This window comes from Amblyraja radiata, chromosome 18, assembly GCF_010909765.2.
Source record: "Amblyraja radiata isolate CabotCenter1 chromosome 18, sAmbRad1.1.pri, whole genome shotgun sequence".
NCBI lineage: Eukaryota > Metazoa > Chordata > Chondrichthyes > Rajiformes > Rajidae > Amblyraja > Amblyraja radiata.
The window spans coordinates 25,566,660-25,594,548 of record NC_045973.1 but is presented as its reverse complement, the minus strand read 5'-3'; the positions used below and the strand labels follow the sequence as shown (position 1 = coordinate 25,594,548).

At 47.2% G+C, this 27,889-nt stretch overlaps 1 protein-coding gene across 4 annotated transcripts; it reads left to right on the top strand.

Annotated features, from left to right (window-relative positions):
• Window positions 1-26,768, top strand: qrich1 (glutamine rich 1). Of its 4 annotated transcripts, none has more exons than XM_033036921.1 (10): window positions 1-153; window positions 6,448-6,761; window positions 10,171-11,103; window positions 13,659-13,830; window positions 15,649-15,803; window positions 16,510-16,624; window positions 17,804-17,912; window positions 19,807-19,958; window positions 21,404-21,494; window positions 22,924-23,685. In XM_033036921.1, exons 2-10 carry the CDS (start codon window positions 6,468-6,470, stop codon window positions 23,111-23,113), a joined length of 2,211 nt encoding a protein of 736 aa, XP_032892812.1. In that variant the 5' UTR covers window positions 1-153; window positions 6,448-6,467; the 3' UTR covers window positions 23,114-23,685. The 4 variants fall into 4 exon arrangements, with proteins under 4 accessions (XP_032892812.1, XP_032892814.1, XP_032892813.1 ...); XM_033036923.1 differs by having other exon boundaries at window positions 12-153; window positions 6,545-6,761; window positions 22,924-23,113; XM_033036922.1 differs by lacking the exon at window positions 1-153 and adding an exon at window positions 481-532 and having other exon boundaries at window positions 22,924-23,113.
• Window positions 26,769-27,889: the final 1,121 nt, after the last annotated feature.

Sequence of the window (27,889 nt, the reverse complement as noted above, 5' to 3'; positions counted from 1 at the left end):
GAGTCTCGCGAGAGTTGCGGGGCGGGCTGCGCTGATTGGCGGCGGCAAGATGGCGCCGTGTGAGGATTAGAGCGGCGCAACACAATAAGGTCCGGGCGGTGGCGGCGGGAGCGGGAGGCCCGGCGGGCAGCAGCAGCGCGACGGCGGCCCCAGGTGAGCGCTAGCTCGGGCGCGCCGGTCTAATCCATGCCGGGCGGACCGGACCCGACCCGACCGAGGCGGGCGGTGCCGGAGGGCGGCGCGGTCGAGCCCTGAGCCTCGGGCTGTGCCCAGGCCGTGGATGCCGAGGCCCGGCTCGGACCAAAGATCCAATAGCTCCGCTACAGAATCTTTGGCACGGAGGGAGCGGGGCCTCGGGGGAGGAGGCCGCTCCCGGGCGCGCACGTCCGGCTCCCGGGGTCGCTGCGGGCTCGCACCCGCCAGGCCTGGACCCCGGCTGCGTGCGCGCTCCTGGCGCCGCGACGCCGACCGACCGGCGGGTGGGAGGCAGCGAGCCCGAGGAGCGGCGGCCCAGCGCTAGGCCGCGGCCTGGGTGAGTGGTGGCGTCTCGTCCAACCGGGCCCGGGGGCCTTATCAACGCAGAGTTCGGGGAGAGACGCCGGGCCTAAAGCCCGGGGCGGCCCTCAGAGGGGCGGAGCCGGCCGACATTCAACCCTTCCTGCTTTCCCCCTTCTTTGCTCCTCTCTTTGCATCCGCTTTACCTCCCATTAACCCCCTCCCCTCTCTCCCCGTTAACCCTATCGCCCCCTCTTTCCCCGCCCCCCTTAACTCTCTCGCCCCTCTTTCCCCGCCCCTCACATTGACCCCCTCTTCCCCGCCCTCTATAGCCCCAACTTGACACCCACTCAATGACCCTGTTGACCCCCAACTCCATACCCAACGACCCACTCTCCACCCTCCCCTAGTGACCCTCTTTCCCCAGCACACTTTGTGCACGTTGAAAGCTAGTGTCAGGACTGGGAATTATTTGTCCTTCTCTTTCAAAATTGGAAGGTTCTCCAGCTTGAGGCATTAACTCTCTCTCCCTGTCCACAGATGCTGCCTGAGTTGCTGACCGTTTCCACTGTTTTCTGTTTTTCTTTCAGGTCGTGAGTAACTGCAGATATATTTAGATTTTCCTATCGGTGTCTCCTGTTCCCCTCCCTACACCTTACAGCCCATGTCCCTTCCAGCTGTATAATTGCCACCCCCCCCCCCCCCCCCCCCCCCCCCCCCCGTTCCTATACCTTGCCCTCTTCTCCATGGCTTGTGACTCAATTGGATGAAAATATAGATGAGTAAATTTGCAGATGACACAAACATTGGTGGGTATATGGAATGAGCTGCCAGAGGAGGTAGTTGAGGCAGGTACTATAACAGCAAGTAAAAGACAATTGGACAGGTACATGGATAGGAATGGGATAGAGGGGCCTACATGGATAGGAAAGAGTTAGAGGGATATGGGCCAAACCTGGGCAAATGTGGCTAGTTTAGATGAGGCGTTGGGCCGAAGGGCCTCTTTCTGTGCTGTGTGACTCTAGAATCATTGTACAAGCCATCTTATTAGACTCCCCATTTATATATACAGAACTGGCATACATGTCATGCACTCGGAAGAACAGATTTTAAATTGTAATATGTTGAGCCGCTGGAAATCTGCATGCGTGCTAAATTCATGTTATATTTTGCTACAGACCTTGGCTAAAATGTTTATTTTCATGCACTTAGTGCTGGGAATCTAGATCCGTTCCCTTCATTTAACTCAGTAATTTGAATGTGTGATGGGGGTTAGAGAGAGTTACATGGACAGGAATGCGAGGGGAAGTTGGGAAGCCTATGCTTGGGTTGCCAGGTTAGTTGTGACCACTATACATGTTGGCTTGGTCAGTTGGTCAAACATAATCTTGGTGGGGAGATCCCCATCCAGCTGTTGATCCTCTCAACGATCCCAGGGTTGGCACCATATTGGAACCATGCAGTTTACAATTGCTGTAGAAAGGTGTTCAGCAAGGTGCTGGAGTATGGCAGCCATTGTGTGTTGATTTGTTTTATTAAAGTTAGCCTCAGATTTGAACAACTCATCAAATCAGTCTGTCGAAGCACTAACTCATATGGAAAATACTGTGCATTCAAGACCTTGAAGATTCTTACTATTCAGTGATCCGTACCCTTTCTCCCTAAAGGGCTATGTTTAGCTTTGATATCCTCATGATGAGTTTCTACCAATGTTCCCCTCAGTTCAGTTTGCACAACCAAGATTGTGCAGAGGCTGTGGTATTAGCCTGCACTCAGCTGAATCCCAAAGGTGAGGTGAAATGGAGTGTCCTCTATCGTCAGTATTTGATTGCGTGACCTGATGAAATTAAATAAAGGGTAAAGCATTAAGGAAAATAGAATAGAATAGAATAGTTTCTAGAATAGAATAGTTTCTTTATTGTCATTGTAACATGAACCATATACAACGAAATTTAAAAATGTCAAATGCCAAATACTTGTCAGAGGCCAGTTATCTCAACCACAGAACAGGAATTGGGTGTATAGAAGCACCACCACCTGCAATTAATCCTCTGTTCTGATTTGGAAACATCACTGCTCCATCACGGTCAGTAAAAATGAGTGCAAAATTCCGCACAGTGTCAGGGGCATCTTTTCCTCTTGTTCAAGTAGCTAAAAGGCAGAGGTTGGAGCTGGGTAGCAATGTTGGCTTTGCCCACATCATCACAGTTCACACCTTCAGGGTAGAATGGTCAGCATCACTCAGTCATACCAAACAGAGCAGCCACATATATTTTACAGTTCAATGTGGATGTTGTCATTTGATGATGTAGAGTCAGTTTAGTGACCAGAATGGTGGGAGACAAAATGTTCACCCTGGAACATAGCTCAACAAGAGGCAGATAAAGGTGAACTGTTTCCTGTTGGTCCTCAGTGTATTCGACAGTCGATAGCCTGATCCATGCACAGTATCCCATAGGCTGGCAGTTCCTGTCCTGGAGAGCACTCATACATTCTTGCATCCTTTCTGTTAGATTTCAGTAGATAAGCACTCTTATTGTAAGCTTTTAAGAAGGAAATCAACATTTTTTAAATGACGGCCTATATCTCTGATGTTAGCAGAGAAACAACGCAATTATTGGAATCATTAATTATGTGCAGGATCAGCAAACTAGAGCAGATATAAACCACTAAAGTGGTTCTATAGAGGAGAGGGACTGATTTGATTGTAGGCGGTTAGAATGATGGAATTATGACTGCACAGAACAAGGCCATTCGGCCATGGAATCTGTGCCAGTCGTTGTAGTATACTAGGAGTTATACAAATTGTTGGCTAGGCTGCAGTTAGTGTTAGGTGCATTTCTGGTTGTGACCTAACACTAACTGCAGCATAACCAACTGGAAGGCTGTGACTCCGCCAAGAAGGTGCAGGAAAGATGCATGGGGAAGTTCCCTGGACTGGAAGGGTTGGGTTATAAGGAGAGTCTGGATAGGCGGTACTGTTTTCCCTCGAGCAAAGCAGACTGAGGGTGAACTTGGAACAGTACAGCACAGAAAAGGCTGTTCAGCCCACCTTGTGGAGGTTTATAAAGTTCTAAGAGACATAGATAGGGTTGAGATGGTCTTTTTCCCCATGGGTATAGGATTCTAATCAGAGGCCATAGTGTAAGGTGAGAGATTTAAAGGGAATCTGAAGGGGCGATTTTCATGCCAACAGTGGTATGTTTATGGAACGAGCTGCCAGAGGGGCTGGTATAGGTAGGTACAATTAGAACATTTAAAATCCATTAGAATGGGATTAGCATAAATGGGCATCTTGGTTAGCATGGATGAGTTGGTTAGCATGGAGTGAGCAGTTTTGGGCCCCATATCTGAAGAAGGCTGTACAGGCGTTGGAGAGGGTCCAGACGAGATTTACGAGAATGTTTTTGGGGCTGAGTGGGTTAAAGTATGAGGGTGTTTGTTGGCACTTGTTCTTTACTCGCTAGAGTTTTGAAGGATGAGGGAGGGATCCCATGAAAACCTTCCAAATAATGAAAGGTTAGAGTGAATATGGAGAGGATGTTTCCACTAGTGGGAGAGTCTAGGATCAAGGGACACAACCTCAGAATAAAAGGATGTACCTTTAGAAAGGAGATGAGGAGGAATTTCTTTAGTCAGAGGATGGTGAATCCGTGGGATTTATTGCCACAGACGGCTGTGGAGGCCAAGTCATTGGGTATTTTTAAAGTGGAGACTGATGGGCTCTTGATTAGTAAGGGTGTCATAGGTTACGAGGAGAAGGCAGGAGAATGGGGTTAAGAGGGGAATATAGATCAGCCATGATTGAATGGCGGAGCAGACTCAGTAGGCTGAATGGCTTAATTTTGCTCCTATGTCTTATGGTCTTATGATGTGACAATTATAAAATGAGAGGCAATCATTTAAAGTGGGGAAGTCAGGAACTTCTTATAGCAATAGGTGCAGGAGTAGGCCATTCGGCCCTTCGAGCCAGCACCGCCCCTCAATGTGATCATGGCTGATCATCCCCTATCAGTACCCCATTCCTGCCTTCTCCCCATATCCACTGGCTCCGCTATTTTTAAGAGCCCTGTCTAGCTCTCTCTTGAAAGCATCCAGAGAACCTGCCTCCACTGCCCTCTGTGGCAGAGAATTCTACAGACTCACCACTCTTCTTGCAGAGTTGTAAATCCCTGGAGTTTTCTATCCCTGTGTGTTGTGGTGTGTAGATCATCAGGGGAATTTAATGAGTACGTAATTTTTAGAAAGTTGGGGGAATTGAAACAATGGGGAACTGGAAAAGGATGACGCCAGTTTAAAGGTTTACCAGCGTTCAATTACAGTTTTGTTTGCCAGTTTTCCTCGACCAGTTCCTTCCTAGGCCAGTTCTGTTTCTCATTGTGACCCTTTACGTGGTGACTATTTGCATACGTTGGGTATGCGCCCAAAGAAATTCACTGACTTGTCACATGTAACAATAAAGTATTCAATTCAATTCAATCCTTTCAAAATTGAACTTGCTCCAAGATGATCAAACCTAACACAATCCTCCCAAGTGTGGCCTTGCCAACGTCATGTCTGCAACATAACATCCCAATGTTTACACTCTGCCCAATTGATGGCCAGCGTGCCTAAAGCCTTCTTCAACACCCTATTTACCTCTGACACCTCTTTCAGGGAACTATCTACCTTCACTCCGAGATCCCTTTGTTTGACAACACTTCACACAGCCCTATTGTTCACTGTGACGATCTTGCCCTAGTTTGACTTCTCAAAATGTAACCACTTATCTGAATTAATTTGCTATTCCTCAGAACACTTGATCAAGATCCCACTAAAATTCTTTATAACCATCTTCACTGTGTCAAGAGTATTTAAATGTTATATGTACCGACAATGGTACAATTAAATGCTTACTTGCTGCAGTTCAATAAAGGTTAACTATGATAACACCTAGTTTTGTATCATCAACAAACTTATTAATCATACCTTGTACATTTGTATCCAAATAGTTGATATAGATGACAAACAAAAAGCCAAGCATCGATCCCTGAGGCACACCACTCTTTACAGGCCTCTAGTCCAAAAAATAACATCCTTCCACCATCACCCTCTGCTTCCACCCAAGTCAATTATGTAAGTTCACGTGATAGGAGCAGAATTAGGCCATTTGGCCTATAAAGTCTACTCTGCCATTCAATTACGGCTGATCTATCTTTCCCTCTTAACCGCATTCTCCTGCCTTCTCCCCATAACCCCTGACACCTGTCTCCAATTCTTCCTGGATCCCATGCAATCGAACCTTCCAGAGCAGCCGGTTAAAGGCTCACTCAAGTCCATATAATGCATGCGCTTTTCCATCCTCTTGGTTACTTCCTCAAAAAACGTAATCACATTCGTGAGACACTATCTCCCACACATAAAACCATGCTGACTATTCCGAATCAGCCCCTGTTCAAATTCATACATATTTTATCCCTCAGAATCCTCTCCAGTAACCTACCTACCATAGTTGTTGGGCATATTGGTCTATGGTTCACAGGTGTTTCTTTGCAGTCCTTCTTAAATAGAGGCACAACATTAGCTACCCTTCTGGTCATCCACACCTCGCCCATGACTAACTCTGATTCACATATCGCAGCCAGGGCTTCTGCAATTTCTCCTCTACTTTATGCAGTGTCCTCGGATATATCTGATCAGGCCACAGAGATTTATTTATCTTCATATGTTTTAAGACACCTAGAGCTGCACAGCTCCTCCCACCTCTGTCGTGGGGTAGACTGACTCCCCTCCCCCTTTCCCCTTAATCTTTGCACATCCCAAATCCTGTCTGACTGACGGACTAGACTGACTCCCCTGGGGTCCTGGAAGCATCTTGATCTCCTTGACCGGATGCGGGTTGAATAAGGTGGAATTGATAGATAATAGCACATTTATTTTTTATTTCTTAATTTTTGCTAAACCTTTGTTTAGGAATACAGGTAACTGTAACCATGAATAACTCATTGGATAACGCTATGTCATTTGAGGAGTACATTCGGTTGAAAGCACGCACTATCCCCCAACACAGAATGAAGGAGTTCTTGGAGTCATTGGCTGCAAAGGGACCGGAGGCTTTGCAGGAGTTCCAGCAGACCACCATGACAGTGTACCAGCAGGGCGGCAACTGCATCTACACGGACAGCACCGAGGTGGCAGGTTCCTTGCTGGAGCTCGCCTGTCCCGTCACATCCACTGTCCAGCAGCAGCAGGAGCACCAGATTCAGCAGCAGGCTCAGCAGATCCAGGTATGGCTTCAACAATCTCCTCCAACTTTATTTCCAAGTCAGTTAAAAATGTCAGAGTAGAAGATTGCGGAAGTCACGACCAAAGGAATGCTCCAGTGACACTACTTAGGCTTTCCTTTTCCATGCCTTGTATTGAATTAATCAGAGAGCAATTCAAACATGTAGTTCCCCAAAAATCCCAATGTAGGTTTGTGAGGAGAGAATATTTTCAAAGCTGCTTCATGGAGAAAGTGGAATTTGGACTTAGTGAGAGGGATTACTATTGGAGGGAAATGAGCAGTGGTCATGTAGAGTGGACACAGTTTAGTGTGAGTCTGAAGAAACAGGGAACTGTTGATGCTGGTTTACAAAAAAAACACGATGTGCTGGAGTAAGTCAACGAGTCAGGCAGCATCTCCACAGAACATGTATAGGTTACATTTTGTGGTCAGGACATCTTCCGATTGGGTCACTGAGGGGAGTAGTGACGGAGGGTCTCACAGAACTCACTTCATAGAGAGGAGAACTTTTTAAAAATAGGCATAACTGAGTCTCAAGAAGGGTCCCGACCCAAAACATCACCTATCCATGTTCTCCAGAGATACTGCCTGGCCCGTTGAGTTACTCCAGCACTTTGTGTCTATTTTAATGTGAATCTAATCAGGAAGTGGGATGAGAGCCTTGGAGCTGCTCTGGATATTAATGGGGGAGGGTTGGGTGTGGAAAAAGGTGGAAGGAAAATATTGGAGAAAAGCAAAGGGTTTGGGCAGGAGAACATTGTTTGGAGATGCAAGGATAGAAATAGCTGGAAGATCAGAGCAAGTCAGGTGGCATCTGCAGATACGGTTGGGGTGTCCAACTGCAAGTCTCCCATGAACATGGTCCTTGCTACAGATGTGGAGGTTGGTAGAGGAGGCAGGGTTCTAGCTGACATCACTTGTACACTTGTACACCAGTTCTCTGATTCACATTTTAGTCGTCTCCATTACATTGTGTAACTCTCCACGATGTACATGAACCTACACCCACCCCACCATTCAACGGATGGTGTCCACACACTTAGCTTCTCTCCATTTGGTAAGTTCTCAGTTCCATCCAGTTTTTGGAATTATTCTCTATTAGGTGATCCAATTACTTTACTTTTGCCCATTCTCGTAATCTTAATTTACAGTTTAATATTTCCATCTACATCACTTATAATGCTTCCTTTCTCTTTATTGTCAGCAGTGGGTTCATGGGCCGTTTTGTGACCACAGCATACATCCTGTTGAGCCCCCCCCCCCCTCCTTGCCGCATCCTGACAGTTTGTATTTCTGCCTCTTAACCATACTGCCTGCTACCTCAGCACGCCTTTCCAGCCAGGAATAATGAATGATACACCAATCATTTATTGGCAGCGGGGTTTCAATAGTTCATGCCTGATCTTTTCACATGTTAGTGACAGACGAGAGTGAAAGTTTTTCTTCCTTGGGATTGGAAAGGGAGGAATTATTGCAACTAGTGACAGCTGTCCACATTAGAATGCTTCAAATCCCAGCGACCAACCTCCATCTCATTGTCCATGGACACTGGCTGTTAAACTCATTAGCTGCTGGCTCTGGTCCACGGCTTGCACAATGGGCCACGGGCAATGGTTCTAGTTCTACAATCACCGATAAAGAGGAATATTTGGGGAATTATATTCATTGTTATTGCGAAGTTGCAACTGAAAAAAAGGTTTAAATATCAATGAGAGCAATGAGATGATTCCTTCAGATCAATAGTCAGAGTAAGATGTGCTGCTGATATGTTTTAGTGACGTTGTTAGTCGTAAAGACTGCAGTGTCCTTGTCTATGACATGTATTCAAGTTATAGAAACTGCTGACATGGAAGAAGGCCATTCAGCCCAGTATGTACATGCCAGTCAGTGGAATTTGGGTTAACTCTATTCCTTAGACCATAGCCCTGCACATAGGGCCGTTCACGTGGTCACTGGGGACTTTTTAACCATCTTCTTAGTTTCTGTTTTCATCACCCATTCAGTCTCCACTGCTCATTGAGTGATATAATGGTTCTCCACTCTCCCGTATAATCCTTTCTCCAATCTGTGCCCCCAATCTGTCTAACAAGGAACATCGACCCTTTCTGTTCATTCATTCTTCGGCCATCATAATTTTGTATATAATTTCCTTTCCAGGCCCTTTTTCCAGGCACCTCAAGTCTAGCCAGGCCCTTCTCTGAACAGTGATTCTCTCTCCTCACCTGGAAATATCCGCATAAATTACCATGGAGCCCGATTCATGTTTAGTGAAAATATGGTTACAATTTTGCTTGAGTTGCCTTCCCTGCGAATTGGTTGAACGGGGCATTATTGCTGTGGCTTCCACTTGCAGTTAGAACATAGAACACTTCCATCATGGGGAAAAAGGTTCTGTCTACCCTTTCGATACCTCTCATAATTTTATATACATCTATCAGGTCTCCCTCCAACCTCTGAAACTCCAGGGAAAACAACCCATTTGTCCAACCTCTCCTGATTGCTAATACCCTCTAATCCAGCAGCAACTTGGTGAAGCTCTTCTGCACCCTCTCAAGTCTTCACATCCTTCCTGTAATGGGGTGACCAGAACTACACACATTAAACTGGACATTGCCTTGCCTCTGACAGCGAAAGCTGTCAGTGCAGTAAATCTGTGCCAACAGATTGAAGTCTTGTGGCAGTAGTTTGGGAATGAAAGGAATGCAGTAAATCCTTGCTTAACCAGTGTTTATGCAACTGGCAAAAATATTCAAGACATTGGTGAGGCTGCACTTGGAGTATTGTGCTGTTTTGATCACCCTGCTATAGGAAGTATGCCATTGTGCTGGAAAGTGTAGGGACGTTTAATGAGGATGTTGCCAGGACTTGAGTGCCTGAGCTATAGGGAGAGGTTGGACAGGCTAGGATTTTATTCCTTGGAGCACAGGAGGATGAGCGGTGATCTTATAGATGAGTATTAAATCATGAAGAGGATGAATAGGGTGAATGCACAGAGTATTTTTCCCATGGTAGGGGATTCAAGAACCATAGGGCTGAGGTTTAAGGTGAGAGGGGAAAGATTTAACAGGATCCCGAGGGGCAACTTTTTCACAGAGCTTGGCTGTGTGCATTGGACTGGCTATGATTATATTGAACCTCATTGTCATCTCTCGGGCAATGCCATTTATTCACACAAATCAATTCTGTATTGAAAGTGGGAGAGTGGTCCAAAAGAAGTAATCATTAAGCAAAACCTTTTGAAATTACAACATTGTCAAACTCGGTGTTTAAATGTTTGCGTTTGTCCCGACCCATACAATCGCTCTCCACTCTTGCCCGAGCTGTTGTAAACAGACATGGATATGGTTGTGTAGCTGAAGGAAGGTCAGTGCTCTGTCTGTGAACGGGCCGTGTTTCTCTGCTCTCTGCAGGTGCAGGTTCAGGTGCAGCAATCTCCGCAGAACATGTCGACGCAGATGTCTCCCCAGCTCCACCCATCGCCCGACCAGATTCAGGTGCAGGTGCAGCCGCAGCAACAGCAGTCCTCTCAGCAGATGCAGAGCATGCACAGTCCCAGCACGGCTCAGCAGCTGCAAGCGGCTCAGATCTCGGTGCAGCACATTCAGCCCTCGCAGCAGATCCAGGCGTCGGAGATCTCTGACGAACACATCCAGCACCAGCAGATCCAGGCCCAGCTCATCTCCGGCCAGACGCAGCAGATCCAGATCCAGACCGTGGGCACCCTCTCTCCATCTCAGCCTCAGGGCTCCCCTCGTGAGGGGGACCGGCGCTCCAGTACTTCGAACGTCCTCCAGCCCGTCAAGAAGCGCAAGGTGGACATGCCAATCACTGTTTCGTACACTATCACCGGGCAGCCTGTGGCCACCGTGCTGGCCATTCCACAGGGGCAGCAGCAAGGGTACGTGTCCCTGAGGCCCGACCTCCTGACAGTGGACAGCGCCCACCTGTATACCACCACAGCTGGTACAATCACAAGCCCCAGTGGGGAGACCTGGGCCATCCCCGTGTACTCCACGCAGCCTCGTACAGACATGCAGCAGCAAACAGCCACGCACGTCGCCATCCCTCAGGAGGCCTACAATGTGGTCCACGTCAGCAGCTCGCCCAGCGCTGTGGCAGCCGTGAAGCTGGAGGAGGACAAAGATAAAATGGTAACGTCTGTAATGAAGAACTCTCACGAGGAGGTGGTTCACACGCTGGCCAACACCATCTTCCCAGCACAGTTCATGAATGGCAACATCCACATCCCAGTGGCCGTGCAGGCAGTAGGAGGCTCGTACCAGGCACAGGCCCAGTCCGTGCAGCTGTGGGATCCGCAGCAGCAGCAGCAACAACAACTACAGGTAAGGCAGGAGGTGACCGACTGTTTGCTGGGAAACGTCTAACTGTGGTAGTAATTCAGTAGCATCCTGTCGAGCATGCACTCGGAGTGGTCACAGCGTCTATCCTGGTCTGTGTGGGCTTCAATCAGCAGCACCTACTTGAACTTGTAATGCACCATCATCAGATGCTATTTGATAATGCACCTGACCAGTGAAAGGAGATATTAGTCGTGACAAAAGAAATTACACTGATTTGTGCATGGGAGATGTGTTTGGGGGGGGGGGGGCAGAGGAGGGGAGGAGAGGAGGGGAGCAGAGGCTGATGATGGGTTGTTTCTCAGACTGGAGGCCTGTGATTAGGGGTGTGACATGGATCGGTGTTGGTTGCTCGATTATTTAAACTATTTGGATGCAAATGGACAAGAGATGGTTAGCAAGTTTGCAGATGATTCTGAAATGTGTGGTATAAAATAGCTGACCGTGAAGAAGGCTATCAACAAATACTGCAGAATCTTGATCAGCTACACAAGTAGGCTCAGGAATAGCTGATTGCGTACAATTCGCATAAACAGGAGGTGGTGCATTTTTGGAAATTTAACCAGGTCAGGACCATCACAGTGAAAGGGGGCTGGGGAGTGTAGTGGAGCAGAGGTACCTAGTAGTGCAAGTACAAAGTTCCCTAATAGTGGCATCACGGGTAGACAGTGGAGGCTTTTGACACACTGATGTTCATCAGTTGGGGCATTGCATATGGAAGTTGTGACATTATGTTACAGTTGTGCAAGGCATTGGTGTTGTTACACTTGGAGTATTATGTTCAGTTTTGGTCAGCCTGCTATAGGCGAGAAGCCATCAGGCTTGAAAGAGGGCAGAGAGATTTACAGGGATGTTGACAGGCCTGAGCTACAGTGAGAGGTTGGGCAGGCTGGGACTTTACACTTTGGAGCGCAGCAAGCTGAGAGGTGATCTTATAGTGTATAAAATCAAGAGGGGAATAGATAGGGTGAACGCACAGTCTTTTACCCAGGGGGAATCAAGAACCAGAGGACATAGGTTTGTGAGATGTGAAAGATTTAATAGGAAACTAAGGGGCAACTTTTTCCACACAGAGTGGTAGGTATATGGACGAGCTGCCAGAAAATGCAGTTGAGGCAGATACAATAACAACATTTAAAAGATATTTGGACAGCTTCATGGAAAGGTGAGGTTTGGAGGGATTATGGGCCAAATGTGGAAAATTGGGACTAGATTTGATGGGGCATCTCGGTATGTACCGATGAGATCAGCTGAAGGGCCTGTTTCTGTACTGCATAAATTCCCTCACTGCGATAATTCCACTAAATCTCTGGGATATTCATATTTTCCTGAAGTATTGTGGTCAGAGTTGGATACGGCCTAACTAGTTCACCAGGTTAATTCCCGGGATGGCGGGACTGACATATGATGAAAGAATGGGTCGACTGGGCTTGCATTCACTGGAATTTACAAGGATGAGAGGGTATCTTATAGAAACATATAAAATTCTTAAGGGATTGGACAGGCTAGATGCAGGAAAAATTTTCCCGAAGTTGGAGTCCAGAGTGCTCACAGTTTCAGAATAACGGGTAGGCCAATTAGGACTGAGATGAGGACATTTTTTTTTCACCCAGAGCGTTGTGAATCTGGAATTCTCTGCCACAGAAGGCAGTGGAGGCCAATTCACTGGACGTTTTCACGAGTTAGTTTTTTCTCTTAGGACTAAAGGAGTCAAGGGATATGGGGTGCTGATTTTAGATGATCAGCCAGGATCATATTGAATGGTGGTGCTGGCTCGAAGAATCAAATGGCTTACTCCTGAACCTTATTTTCTGTGTTTCCATGTTTCTAACAAGTGTTTAAGTTCAGCACAACCTTGCTGTGTAGTCTAAGCCACTATTTATGTATCCATAGTTCATGTACTTTAACCACTTTCTCATCACCCTCAGAAATGGCCTTACAACCTCCTTTATTTGGGAGCAATTTGAGTTGGATGACATCAAATTGCAGGACTTCAGGGAAATAAGCAGATAAATTGATTATAGTGAGTTGCTAAACAGGACACCAATTTCTGACTCAATCTTGTCAGTAATTGAGACCTTTTACATTATTTATATTAAAAACCAGGCCTTGCAGAGCATTATTAACACTTCTCATTTGTTTTATGCATTCTGATATTATACCATACCTTCACTTGGTTATTATCTACGAAGTTTAATCATCATCTGAAGAGCTCAAGATCGGCACAAAACTAATTCAATGCATTAACTGTAAATCAGCTGCCTGTTAATTCTTGTATATCATGCTTCTGCAGACCAAGTTTGCGTCAAAATTATGTTTATGGAAACTGAGATAAAATTGTACCGTAAAACAATAAATTTCAAAACAAGCTGTCCAAGATGTGTGGCCACAGGCCGTGATATGTTCTACTGTTTCCAGCATAAATGAATGTGAAGTGCGCCAGATGCATCTGAGTGCGAGCCTCTGTTTTCTGTGGGTTTTCACTGTGCCAGAGCATTGTAATCGTCATGAAAATTGTGCATGTTTTTGTTGGTCGCTAGGGCCAAGCAGTGCAGGTGACCGAAATGGAGCCTCAGCCGATGTCAGCTTCCGAGATGCTTTTGCCAAACACCCTGAAACCAGAGGAAGGCCTTGGGGTCTGGAAATGCTGGGCAGAGACCAAGAACGCCGAGTTTGACAAGGACTCTGAGAACAGGCCAGCCCCCATTGGCCGTAAGTGCTGTTACAGCTGAAATAACCTGTTGCAAATGTTGGTCTGGGCATAAATGCCCATATTTTGGGTTATGGAATTTCATTATCTTCAAAATTTGGGGAAGGGGCAAATTTGAGTAATTTGATCTCAGAACCATTGCACAGTGCAGTCGGCTTAGCTGTGTGTTAGTAGGTCAACATCAGAGATTATGCCTACCTGCTTCAGGTGCATGGTTGCACAGAGATGCAAAAGAACACCTCCACAATTCCCTTGCCATGGTAAAGCAATGTGGCCAGGAGTATGCCATCAGATGACCACTGATGTGTGCACTATCAGTAATGTTAATAATCTATTTTGCTTTCCCATTGTCTGATATTCACATTTGACACTTCCACCCTGGAGAAAAGGTTCTGACTGTCTACCCTATCTATGCCTCTCATCATTTTATATACTCCCCTCAGCCTCTGACATTCCAGAGGAAATGATCCAAGTTTGTCCAACCTCTCCTTACAGCTAATACCCAGTAATCCAGGGAGTATCCTGGTAAACTTCTGCATCATCCTTCAGTACTGGGATGACCAGAACTGCTCACAATCTTCCAAAGGACATGCTATAATCTTGAGCAAAAAACAAAAGTGCTGGAGGAACTCGAGGGGTCAGGCAGCATCTGTGGAGGGAACTGGTGATGTTTCGGGTCAGGACCCTTCCTCTGCCGTTTCCCTGCACAGATGTTTCCGAACCCACTGAGTTTGCACAGCTCTTTTTTTGCATATAATACTCCAAGTGCGGCCTAACCAAAGGTTTATAAAGCTATAACTTGACATGTATCCAAAAAGATATACTTGTAAATCTACTGTATCTGGTTTTGTATCCACTCTACACTTGTGCCTTCTGTTTGGGACCCAACTTTCTGGGATCAGTGACTGCTATCTACGTAATTGTACATACCATTGGTTGATGGTGTGTGGCTTTGTTCATAGACCAACAAGTTATTGGACGTGGCGTACCAGAGTTCAGTCTGTTATACCAGAGGGGCAGTTGTAACAGGGTTCAATCTTAAAAGCATTTCTTCAAAGGAAGGAATCATCAAATGGAAAAATAAAGCTCCCGAAATAAAGACAAGCACTAAATTAATATTGACTGTGCACAACAGGCAAATAGAGCTGATGTGGCTTGCTGCCAAAGTCTCCAGGTGTGTGTGTCAGTAACCCTGGGCAATTTGACCTTTTTCTGAAGAGGTGAAAACATCACAGTTGCTTCCCTTGAACCCTCTGCCTATTGTTCCACCCGTTTCATGGTGTGTTTGGCTTTGCTTGGGAGTTCACAGGCTCAGTCTTAAATCACTCTACCGTTTAACAATTGCAGTTACTGTATCTTGCACACAAGCCCAGCCTAGCAGTGCCTTTCAAGTGCACTGTTGTTACTTCAGTGGTTGTGTTACTGGGATTAGAGTCGATTGAGATTGAAAGGAACTAAATAGGAACAGTTACAGGTATAAGTGTAACAATGAGCATGTTGTACTGTAGCTGCCGGAAGTTTGGGCTTTTGATATATGGTGATGCTTGAAGTGGCAACATTTCTGTCAAAACATTCCTCTTCGCGTTCCATTGCAGGAGGTGACAGCACTGTTGGCATCTACTTTATTTAAGGCAGTGCCACTGGTTGGTGATTTTGGAAAATGTTCATTTCCAAAGAGAGGAATAATGTAATGTTGTCCTCGATACAATTTGTCTGAACATTGCTAATGGGGCAAGTTAGTTCAGTCAGTCTTGCAAAGTGAATGGGATGGTGCCAGAGCTGTACAGCACACGGTGATGTTGTCTCTTCTCTCTGGCAAGGCCGTCAGCCGCTGCGCTTCCAGGAGAATCTCCTCTCATCAGCGGTGGCAGAATTGAACTACGGACTGTGTCTAATGCTGAAGGAGGCTCGCACACCCGAGGGGGAAGCCTACAATCCAGATATGCTCTACTACGTATGTCTCTGCATTCAAAAGGTACAGCAGCTGATCACTGAGTTAAATGTACCAACCAGTAGTCTAGAGTTTCCAAACAACTCTATCCCTGCATTGTCTGCGTGTGTATGTGCATATCTCTGTCTGTCTGTCTGTATGTGTGACTGCCTGTATTTATGTGTGTCTCTGCTTGTGTTTGTGTGACTGTCTCTGTGTGTTACTCTGCCTGTGTATGTGTCTCTGCACATGTCTTGGTTGTCCCTGTGGGTGTATGTGTCTCTCTATGTATGTGACGCTGCCTGTGTGTATGTCTCTGCACCTGTCTTGGGTGTCTCTGGGTGTGTGTGAGTGTGTGTCTCTGTCAATGTGTGTATTCTGCCTGTGTCTGCCCGTGTGTGTGTGTCTATGTGCGTCTCAACCTGTGTCTCTGCCTATCTGTGTGGGGGTGTGTGTGTGCGTGTGTGCGCAGTCAGTTTTGACACAACCAACTGAAGTAAGTAAAAACTCCAATGCTGGAAATCTGAAGGAGAAACAGAAGATGTCTAATTAGCTTCGGTATGAAGAGAGAAACGGTAATCCGTAGGAATTATAAAACAGAGAAGGCAAACCCGTTTTAAGTTTGCAGAGGGACTTCCTCTGACTTTATTTCAGATTTCCAACATCTGCAGTCATTTGACTTTAGATTAAATGCTGGATCGACATTATAGAATCAATGAAACTGGGAATTTCTTTTTGAACTTTTTTTCAGTATCTGTTTGAAAATGGCCGAGTAGATGATATATTTTCAGATATCTACTATACAAAGTTCACTGAGAGGCTGCAGGATGTATTAAAGGACTGGCAGCCTCTGATCAACTCTCTGGGTAAGTGATGAGTTTCAGGCCCGCGCCAGCCACGGCCACAGTTACTGTTGCATGTGGTAGATGTTTTCCCCGCAGAACACATTGTGTCCCGTGGGATGAGGGGCTTGGTCCGAGAAACTATCTGGACCATGATTTTCCAAAACGCGAACCCTATTGATCTAATTGGTTCCATTCCTCTGCTCTTTTCCCTGCAACTTGCTCTTTCTCACATGTTCAACTCCCTTTTGATCCTTTTTGCCATTGACTGAGGATAATGTATAGACAGGTTAACCTACTGATACATATTTGAGGATGAGAGGAAACCCGAGCACCGGAGAGAAACTGAGTCACGGAGAGAGCATGAAACTGTACAACCAGCAGCCAGGGTTGGGATCAGGTTCTGGGCCTTAGAATGAGGCAGTGTTGTTACTGTGTAATCATTCCAGTCATTCTGCGTGGCACTCCCTAGGGCCAGTCTAATACTGTGCTGCCAGAGCGGTACTCCAGGTGGTCCCAGAGCGGTACTCCAGGTGTGGTCCCAGAGCCATACTCCAGGTGTGGAGCCACTGGCATTTTGTTTGGCTGTAGCACAATCTCAGTTGCTGTACACTGCTCTTCAAGTAACAATTTATTAACCTCTGTAAATGTCTTACACTTATCCAGGGCATTTTAATCGCTGTACATGCACACTGAGGCCTCTGGACCTCTTGCCTTTACACCAATTAGAACTTTGTTCAATCCACCTTGGGTCACAAGATTCAAAAATATACAATTTATACCTTGGAAATGTTCTTGTTGTGCCATGGGTAAGCTTGGGTACAAATGATCCATGTTATGTCAGCTCTGCAACTACATTGTTAAGCCCCAGAAGAATTTTGTCTGCCTCATTGAGAACATCTTTCATCTTTCTAGATTGTAGAGACGGGTAGGCTTAGGATTATCATGTTCATAAATTATAGAAGCAAAATTTGGTAATTTGGCCAATCAAGTCTACTCAGCCATTCAATCATGGCTTGTATATCTTTACCTCTCAATCCCATTCTCCTGCCTACTCTCCATGATCTGTCAATCTCTGCCTTAAAGATATCTATTGTCTTGGCCTTCACAGCCGCCTGTGGCATTGGAGTTAGGGTTGACTACTTATTCATTAGGTACTGTCAAGGCATGCAGAGGGAAGTAAAACAATGTGTTGTTTCATAGGTTACATGATCCCCAGTCACATCACGGAGGAGATGTTGTGGGAATGCAAGCAGCTTGGAGCTCACTCACCTTCCACCCTCCTTACAACGCTCATGTTCTTCAACACCAAGTGAGTGCCAGCAACAATCCTAAACCCAAACTCCTCCTTAATGTACGGTTGCTTACTTTATTACAGTTGTCACAAGCATTTTTGTTATACAACAAACTTGTAGGTTATGAACGATCTTCTTGTGCAATTAGTTGCTGATGGCACAGTAAATCTATGTGCATCGTGGCCTTTCTGGTTCCTATTGGGTCTCCCGTTGGATGTTTCATTTACTTTGGGTATTTTAGCTTATTTCCTGTTATTATTCTGATCATATCATCTGAATATTAGTTTGCTGTTACTATTTCCTTTATAAGGGGGAAGGAGAATGAAGTGTATATCTGCAGCAGTCTTAGCAGTTATTAGAAATCTCACAAGTAATCCTGAGATAATCCCTCCAACAAATTAAAAGAAAAATGCATTTCCCTCCTCGCTTCCATTTTCTCTCTCTCCTCTTTTGGGTGATGAGCTAAAATAATTCTCACCTTTGTCAATGTAACTCAGTTACGACATTCTGTAGATATGGGGAAGACTCATTCGATTGGAAATAGCAAAATGTAGCACCTTAATTTTACAAAGGAATGAGATGGAAAGCTTAAAATGAATAAAACATTGTTGTGAATCTGTCCACCCCCGGCTCTCAGTTTACAATTTATCACACTTCAGTTGTCTGACCAAAGAGTGGGTGATGAGGCAGGATAATGCATGCATCTTGCTCAACATCATAGAAAAAATGTTAAAGAATTTTTAAGAAGGAACTGCAGATGCTGAAAAATCGTAGGTAGACAGAAATGCTGGAGAAGCTCAGCGGGTGAGGCAGCAACAAAGGAGCAAAGGAAATGGGCAACGTTTCGGGTCGAGACCCTTCTTCAGAAAATGTTAAAGTTATTTCTAAAGACCTAATAGCAGGGCACTGTGAAAAGGTCCAGGTAATCTGCATGAAGGTGGGATCGTGCTGGAGTTCTCTGAAGAAGTAGCATGCTGTTGAAGAGGAACTGGGGCACTGAACTTTCATTTGCACAAGTCATTTGATAAAGTGGTGCGACAAAGGTTTTTGTGGAAGGTGATAGTTCACGGCCGGTGGCATCCTGCTGGTGTAGCAGCGACAGTGCTTAATGGGACATACAGAGGAGGCACAAATGTGTTTAGGTTGGTAAAGAGGAGCCTGTCACTGGATCGGGCCTCTGTTCCTTTACAATTTCTAGCAATGACTTGGATGAAGGTGCAGTTGCTGCAATCTTGGAGGTTGGTGCGTTGTGAAAGGCACCTAGGAGGCTACAGGAGGGAAATAGGTAAGTGAGTGGGCAGAGATCTAGTCAGTGCTGTATGCTCCGTTTTGTCAGGGAAATCACGCATGTCATCTAAATAGTGAGCGATGCAGAGCTAGGCAATGCAGAAGGACCGTGTCCTAAAGCAAGGTTCACAAAGGCCAGGTCCAGCAAGTAACCAGGTCAACTATCATGGTGATAGAAATTGAATGTGGAGGGAGGGTGGGAGGTGATGCTTGGGTTCTGAAGGTGAGGCCACTTCTGGAGCAGTGTAATGGGTTCCTTATTTCAGCATGGAGCTGGTGGGCTGAAGGGACTGTTTCTCTTCTGTGCAACTATAGTGAGTGAAGTACCGAGAGGGTTTACTAGCTCAACATCTAGAGTGGATGACTTATGAAGGTTGGACAGGCTGGGCCTATACTGGTTAGTGTTGATGAAGGCAAAGATCCTTCAGGTGTCAAGACAGGTGAGGATGTTTCTTCATGTGGCACAAACTAGCAGGAGGTTACCGCTTAAAAATGTTTGTCCATACAAGACTGAGATAAGGCAGATCTTTCCCCAGGGATGAAAACGCTAAAGCTTGGATACAGATCTTGTAGATTTTTTTAATGTTATGTTTGACAACTCTTGGACATGCTCTCTCCATTCAGGTACTTCCTATTGAAAAGTGTGGAGCAACACATGAAACTGGCATTCACTAAAGTAGTCCGACAAACAAAGAAGAACCCGGTGAATCCCAAGGACAAAAGCACAAGCATTCGTTACATGAAAGCACTGGGTCTGCATCAAACCGGCCAGAAAGGTCAGCGGCTTCCCACTCCAAACCGTGTGTAACGTTGTTCAGCACAGACTTCAACCCTGTGTAACAATGGCAAGCCAGTCTTCCCATGGATTATCTGAAATCTCAACAAAAGCTGAGCATTAAATGTCATGAGTATTGAACTCGATAAGGACATTTGAAACATAACCTATTAACCATTGTATGTTCACTACTCTTGTTTTTGCTTTGTTTCTGGTCTGTTCCACACCAGAGATTTCTGAATGTGTTTGCCACAAGACAGACTCTGGAGAAAGGTCCTCTCCACATCTTTTCCAAGACGTTGCCCCTCCAGTTCAGGTGCTTCTGTCGTTGTACAGCTCTCCCTGCCCTGGGAGAGATCCCAAAGAAGCCCTCCTTCCTGCACCAACTCCTTGACCCCCTCATTCCGCCAACCTATCTTCCTGTTCCTATTCTCACTGACACATGGCACAGGGAGTAATTCAGAGATTACAGCCCTTGTTTGTCAGTTTCCAGCCTTATTCCCCAGGTCGATTTTACAGGACCTTGTCTCTCTAGATACCTACATACTTGCACCAATATGGATCACAACCTCTGGCTGCTAACCCTTCTGTTTCAGAGGGTTCTGAACCGTGTATGAAACCCTGGCACTAGGGAGATGAGGTACCATCTGGAAGTCTCGTTTACAACCACAGAACTGCCTGCCTGACATTCAGAGCATCACTATTGCATGTCTAGACATTGACCTGCACAGCACATCCAGGTGTAGTGCCACTGGCTGCTGCTGCTATGCCCTCACAGACCACTCTCCTGGCAGTCACACCTCTTGCTGAACCTGCAGTGTGACCACTGCTGCAACCTCTGATACGCTCAGAGTTCAGCTGCTGCCCCAGCTGACGCCTGTGGTCAGAGAGGAGCTGCCATTGGATCTGCTCCGCCCCCTGGCCCGTTCTGCCCCAAGTGCCTCCCAATCTCTACCTGATCTCCCACCGCCCACAGGAGGAGCTTAACCATCCACTCACTACCCTATCCACCCTTCTTGTCACTGGCGGGTTTAATACAAAAGGAAAGCCCATACCATGACTTAAACATGTCATATAAAAACATCAGTACCGAGTGCAGGATCTCGCCTGCAAATGTCGATCATCCTTCGTCCCCACAAATGCTGCGTTCCATCAGCGAGTTACTTTTACCTGCAGATTCCAGCTTGTGCCGTCACTCGTGTCTTCTCCTAACTACTACCCCGGACCACCCTTGTTACACTCGGCCTCTGCACCTAAACCTCAAGCTCATCCCTTCTGTCTCCAGCGCTCCCTTCTGTCTCTGCCACTGGGCGGATCTGCTGGCACCTGGGAACTGTGTCGGCGGTCTTTGCTTGAGAGGCAACCTGGCCTCTTGCTGGTTTTGTGGGCTGTACAGGTGTGACGGTAGAGTGATGATCTGAAGCCTGAGATCTTCCCTTGTTTCAGTTACAGATGACATGTATGCAGAGCAGTCGGAAAACCCGGAGAATCCTTTGCGCTGCCCCATCAAACTCTACGACTTCTACCTCTTCAAATGGTGAGGATGTTGCTGCAAGTGAGAGATGAGTTGTGTCACCACTACTTCTATCATCGAGTCTGTTCATTACTTCTTCCGCAGCGTTTAGCTTTAGTGTTGATAGTCTTGATTTAGTGGAATTTTGGAAAATAACATCAAGTGTGAAAGGGGCTTTTCATCAGAATTGGCCTAATGTGCAGTGGAAGGGGGTGAAGAGAATTGGGGTACAAATAAGAAAGGTTGAATGTCAAAGGGTAACTGGGAAGGTAACAAAAATGTGGAGGTGAAAGTGCAGAATAATTATCTAGAATTATTAGAAGAATGAATGAAAATGTCCATAGCTTATTTTCACCATCCTGAAGGGTCGAGGCTGCAATGATGGGACCAGGTGGAGGATGTCAGTGACAGGTTGTCATTTTGGTTTCTGCTGAGTGTTTCATGAGTTGGTCGGTTCTAGCCTGTGTCAGCCCACTCTCTCAAGCCTCGAAGGCACAACTTGCTCAATCTTTTGTAATTAGCTGGAATTGTTCACATCTCCGTGCAAATTATTTGTGCAGTGCAGCATTCCCCAGGGTTTGACACCATAGTTACACAGTACTGTGACACTGGCCCTTTGGCCGGTCTCGTCCATGCCAGCTAACATGCCCCATCTACACTAGTCCCATCTGCCGATGTTTGGCCCACATCCCTCTAAACCTTTCCTATCCATGTACCTGTCCAAATGTCTTAAGTTATAATACCTGCCTAAACTACCTCCTCTGGCAGTTTGTTCTATACACCCAACTGGAAACAGTTGCCCCTCGGGTTCCTATTAAATCTTTCCCCTCTCACCTTAAACAAAGGTCCTAGTTCTTGATTCCTCTATCCTGGGAAAAATACTCTGTGCATTCACCCTATCAATTCCCCTCATGATTTTATACACCTCTATATGATCACCCCTCAGCCTCTTGTGCTCCAAGGAATAAACCTCTAGTCTGCCCAACCTCTCCCTACACTCCAGGTCCTCGAATCCTGGCAATATCCTCTGCACTCTTTCCAGCTTAATAGCATCTTTCCTGTAGCAGTTATAACAGTTATAATAACCGTATCAATGAGGTTAACATGAGGGTTGTGTGGCAAAGATCCTCCTGTAGATAGTGATCTGGAAACTGGCTTCTCTCCTTCTCTGGCTTGCACCAAGGTAGCTGCCAAGGCCTGTCCTTGGTGGCCCTGAGACATCGAGCCCCTAACGGACACCTAATCCTCCCCCGATCCAATCTGGTGTTGGCACACAGTCTCCCTGCCACAGATGTTGGCAGAACATCAGAGCTGGTCCCTCCCACGCCCTGAGCTCAGTGACTGTCATGTTCAACACGGTTTCCTGGAACTGAGGATGTAGGAGCACTGTGCGGGCGGGAGAGCTGTGCAGACGAGAGCTGGCGTTGGCACTAACGTGAGTGGTGTTGTTCAGTCCCCAGAGTGTGAAGGGAAGGAACGACACCTTCTACCTGACGCCTGAGCCGGTGGTGGCTCCCAACAGCCCCATCTGGTACTCCACCCAGCCCATCAGCAAGGAGCACATGGAGCAGATGCTGACTCGGATTCTGACAGTGCGAGAGATCCAGGAAGCCTTTGCCATGGCGGCTGCCAACCTGCACTAGAGCCTGGGCAGAGAGGCAGGAGCAGACGCACTACACGGACAGCAGGGCCTTCCTTCCCTGGTGTTTCACTGCGGAGGCCTGGGGAGAGTGTCGCCTGGTGTATATCTGGATAATTTAGCATAATCGGGTTGGCTCCCAGATACAGGGAGTCTGGCAGTTGCCTTTCTCAAGTGGCAGATTTGATTTCGACTTTATTTTTTGACGCGTGGCAGATTTGAGCAGCTGGAAGCCCTGCTGGCTTTGGAGACTCGTGTCACAAACTCCGGCACCCACGGGGTGAACTCATCATGTCATTGGTGTGAGACGGATGTATCAGTAATCTTTCTGCCCGTTGCTGGCTTAACCTGACCTCCACTGAAGAGAATTTAACCTGGAAGAGAGAATGGAACGCTGATGAAGGTTTATATAATTAAAAGTTTTTCAATACTTAAAACAAAAATGATGTTTTTTTAGACTGACTAGAACTGAAGACTTTTCACATGCCGGCCACGTGCAAGGCTTTGACTCCAGGCAGAGAAAAATTATTGTAATATACTCGTATACCATTATAAAGAGACCTTTGTTTTTCTGTATTCTGTTCTAATAGTTTGTGCAACGCAGCAAGCTTTTCTCAGCCTGCAATGATGCGAGGAGTTTTGGTTGCTGTACAATGAAGTGCACGTCAGAGGAAGGGCAGGAGGGAGGCAGGGGGTGTCCTGCCCTGCTCCACCCCCTGTGAACAGTAGGCAGTGTCTGTTCATCGTTGGTCACCCACAGGTTGAATCACACAGTTTATCCCCGGCCGCCGGTCCCAGCCTCTGGTTGCAGAGTCTCTGCACAGGTGTCAGTCGGGCTGTGGCTCTGCCATCCGCAGCAGGGTGGCTCTAATGTTGTGGCAATGATTTGACAATACAATATAAATACAGAACTGTATTTATTGTGATACTGATGTAAAGATACAGTAGCTTTATTTTGGAGGAATTCTGTTTTATACTTTTTGCTAGAAAGGAGATATTTGTAATTATTATATGGGGCTATGGAGTGTTGGGCGGTCCACAGTGTGTAGTATCTCCCAGCGTTGGCCAGGCTGGGCTTGTATGGTTGCATCATGGCCTGTAGCCACCCAGAAGGAGGTTTCTGTCCGTGGATCTACATGCAGGGTACAGGCATCCACAAATGCGCACGACAGCTGGGCGAACAGGCAGTAGCTGAGCTGTTTGTGGGCAGGGAAGGGTCGATGCAGAATACTGTGATCAGTGTTTGAGTTTGTTCGGAAGTACACTTGGACCAGTTGCGTTGGTAAGGTTGAAGTCTCTTTTTTGGATTTTTTTTCTCTTGGTACCACTATGCTGAGACTCTAGTTTAATTTTCATCCAAGGGAGATTTTCTTGCCGGCATCAGCTACAGTAATCTGTGTTCGTGGCCATCTCTCGGTGGGTTTGGCCATGTGCCCCGGATCAGTGCCGTTAGGCGGTGGGTGCCCTGTGTTCAAGGGGATAGTGGGTGCCACTGGTGCCCGCTCGATGTACCCCCGGCAACAGGCGACTGACTCCAGGACACACAGCCTGTGCTGGAGACCTAACTGTTGTGTAGGATAGTGCTAGTGTACGGGGTGATACTGATCTGCACGGACTCGGTGGGCCGAGATGCCTGTATCTCTAAAGTCCAAAGTAAAGTGTGTGTGCTGGTATGGAGCTGTGAACAACAGCTGACTAACTCTGCAGCTATTCTCTGGTGCCCTCAGCAGCCCAGTCGTGTTGCTGACGTCTGGTTTTACTTTCAAATCAAATAGTCCGTCCCAGAACTACTCTTTAATTATGACGTGCATGTTAGTTCTGGATGGTGACAATCCTAAACTGATTTTCAAATTGCTTGGGCACTGCTCTAGTGATGGTGTTCCCTGAGCAGTCAGCAGGGAATGGATGACCCCACCTGTACAGCTGGTTGCTCTGCCGGTCATTTCCTTCCTTGAGCTACATTAGGTATGTGTGGGAAGGCTAACTCGTGATTGCACGGAGAGTTGGAGTCAGAGTATTGCTGCTTGTCGTGAGGTTGACTTGGTGACCAGAGAGCGAGAGACTGACTCTGTCATAGGCAGGCTGCTGCTGGCGTGAGGACTCGCTGGGGACTGGGTTCATCGGGCCTTGGAGCTTTGCATGAGGATGCATTGAACAAATGGACAAATATTCACAGTGTATAAAGTACAGCTGATGCTAAACTCCCTGCTGCACCGACCCCACACACACTCTTCCCCCCTCCTCTCACTGCTGTTCACAGGGGTGGCCACTGTAGTTGTTAAAATGCTGTTTAAAAGAATCACAATCCAGGAAACGTTCAGTTTGTAAGAGTTGTTTTGGTTTTACAAACTTGTGTTGCGTTGAGAGAATAAGGCAACACCCCTGATGTTATGTTCCCTGCCTCGGAGCCACTGACTGCTTGTGTTAAACACGTCCACCTTCCTACCTTTATTTAAATGTTCTGACCGCAGTTTTAGTTTGACTGTGGGATTTATGGACCCACGTCGCCCGTAAATTGTTTGTGTTCTTGTAACAGATGCTGCGGTTAGCACGGGCAGCGTTAACTCAACATTCCTCGAGCGATTTCCCCTCTTGTCCAGCTGCAGAGCATTCCCGAGAAGGTACCGCCACAGGAGCAGCCTCCTCCGTGCACCGACTGCTTCACGGCAGGAGGCCCGTGGTCCCTGACTCACCACAGGAGACCGGGCTGGGGTAGACACTGACGGCTCATGGCTCACTCCCCTACACACCTCACTCAGTGCCCACATCTGCAGTGTCCTAAACCGGCTCTTGGTTGGTTGGGGGGGAGTTAGTTAACCTTGCCCAAGGAGGAACCAACCCTCTGGCATTTCCGTCCCGTACAGCCAGCTTCTGATCTAAGCTCTGGCCTCTGGGGAACGTGGGGCCAGAGGCTCTGACCCTCCTCCCTGTGAACCCCCAGGGTCCTGTGAATTATAACACTTCTGGTCACAGCCACACTGGACCCTCATGCACATGGAGTCACCGCAGCGCACGCACACACCTGCTCCACACGCCATTCCCTCGCTTCAACACAGATGGAGCCGTCATCAAACAAACCCCAACCGGATGTAGCCAAGAAATGTGTGAGAGTGCTGGGGCATTAACCCAGCACACTCTGCTGGGGTTGTAGACAGACCATCACTGATCACCCATCTCCATATCTCCACAGGCCAGCCCTTGGGTCACACACATCCCTCATCACCCTTGCGTTCACCTAACTTACTTCATTGACTTGGAGTTTCTGCAAACTACCCCAGCTGGTGGGAATGGTCATCGGAGCCAGTCTGGTGGCTGGGAGATCGTGACACCACAGCACTAGTTTCTCTCCCCTGCCACTGATGCACCTCACAGCCTGTCCCACACGTCCCGGTAGTTGTAGGGGTAAGTGCAGAATAAAGGTGCAGCCCATGGATCCTCCCCAGCACCACACACAGCTACTCCCGCCTCCCCCCCTCCCAGCCTTTGACACCCACCACCAGGAACGCTCGGTTTGAGACGCCGTCGATATTGGGCTGCACTTCAATAGTTAATTTTTTTAAACCAAATGAAAAGGGAAAAGTTCAAACATGTACAAATGTTATTTTGCTTACTTTACTCGTCATACCGTTTCAAGTATTTTAAATAAAAGTTAAATAAGATTAAATTGTTTTTTTTTTTAACAATCCATTTGTAGAATGGGAGTGTGTATGTGTCCTCCCCCCAAAGATATTTGGGGGCTTCTCCCTCCATCAGCCTCCCAGGCCACACAGGGTCCCTGCTCCTCAGTCCCCGGTGTGAATGTCCCCCCAGTACTGCTGCGCGTTTGCTAATCACCCGGTGCACTACTTGCTGTCTCTCTTCACGCTGGCACAGTGAAGCTCACCACAACTTTCAGCAGCTCACCACAACTTTCAGCAGCTCACCCGCTGACCAACGCCAGGTTTTGAGCTTTATCGCCTCAGAGCCGATGATTGCAGCTTTCCCGCTTCTTGTTTCCGTCACCTTTGAGCGCACTCGTCCTCCATCCAGCGTTGCGCCTCGTTCACGCAAAAGTGCTGTCAGGCCCAGATAACAATGGAAACGTTTTGACAGCATAAGTAGCAGCACCAACAGGCAGCAGCAACAAAGGACCATGCACAGTGCTGCTCATGGAGGTTCGCATCGTTGCCTCCCACAGACTGCCGGTGTCACGGGGGAAAATCTCTAGCAGCCTTTACAAGCCCGATGGGGCTGGGTATTGAGGGAACTGCTCAGCGGCTGATGGGAGGCAGCAGTCTCTGTACTGAGGTGACGGGCAGGGTCAGGGAAGAGTCAGCCTCGCTGAAGCTGACGGACACCCGCACCGGTCCTGTCCTATCTCTCCCCTCCCCACCCACCCCCCGGGTCTAATCTTCCCCCCTCCTACCTTCACAGATACCTTTTGTTTGGGGAAACCCTGTGAGTTTTTAACCTGGTCCCATCCTCTTTTGAAGCGATGTATCCCCACAGCAAGGTGCAGAGACAGCATTGGTGGTGCCGTGGCTAACCTGAACACTGAACTGGCAAAGGTCCAAGGGTCAAGCGGTGGTTGGGGGTGCGAAATAAAGAGCTGTTTTTTTTTTTTGTCACAAGCTGCACTCCAGCAGTGGTTGCCTGTGCCGTATGGCCGATGAAGGATGGTGGAGCTTGGTCACGGTAAACGGCCGCAGAGACCAGTGTCCGTGTTGGTCATCGATGGCTGAACACGGTGCTGCCGGGGATCTGTCCGTGCTGGCGGCTCCGCTCACCATCCCACCGACAC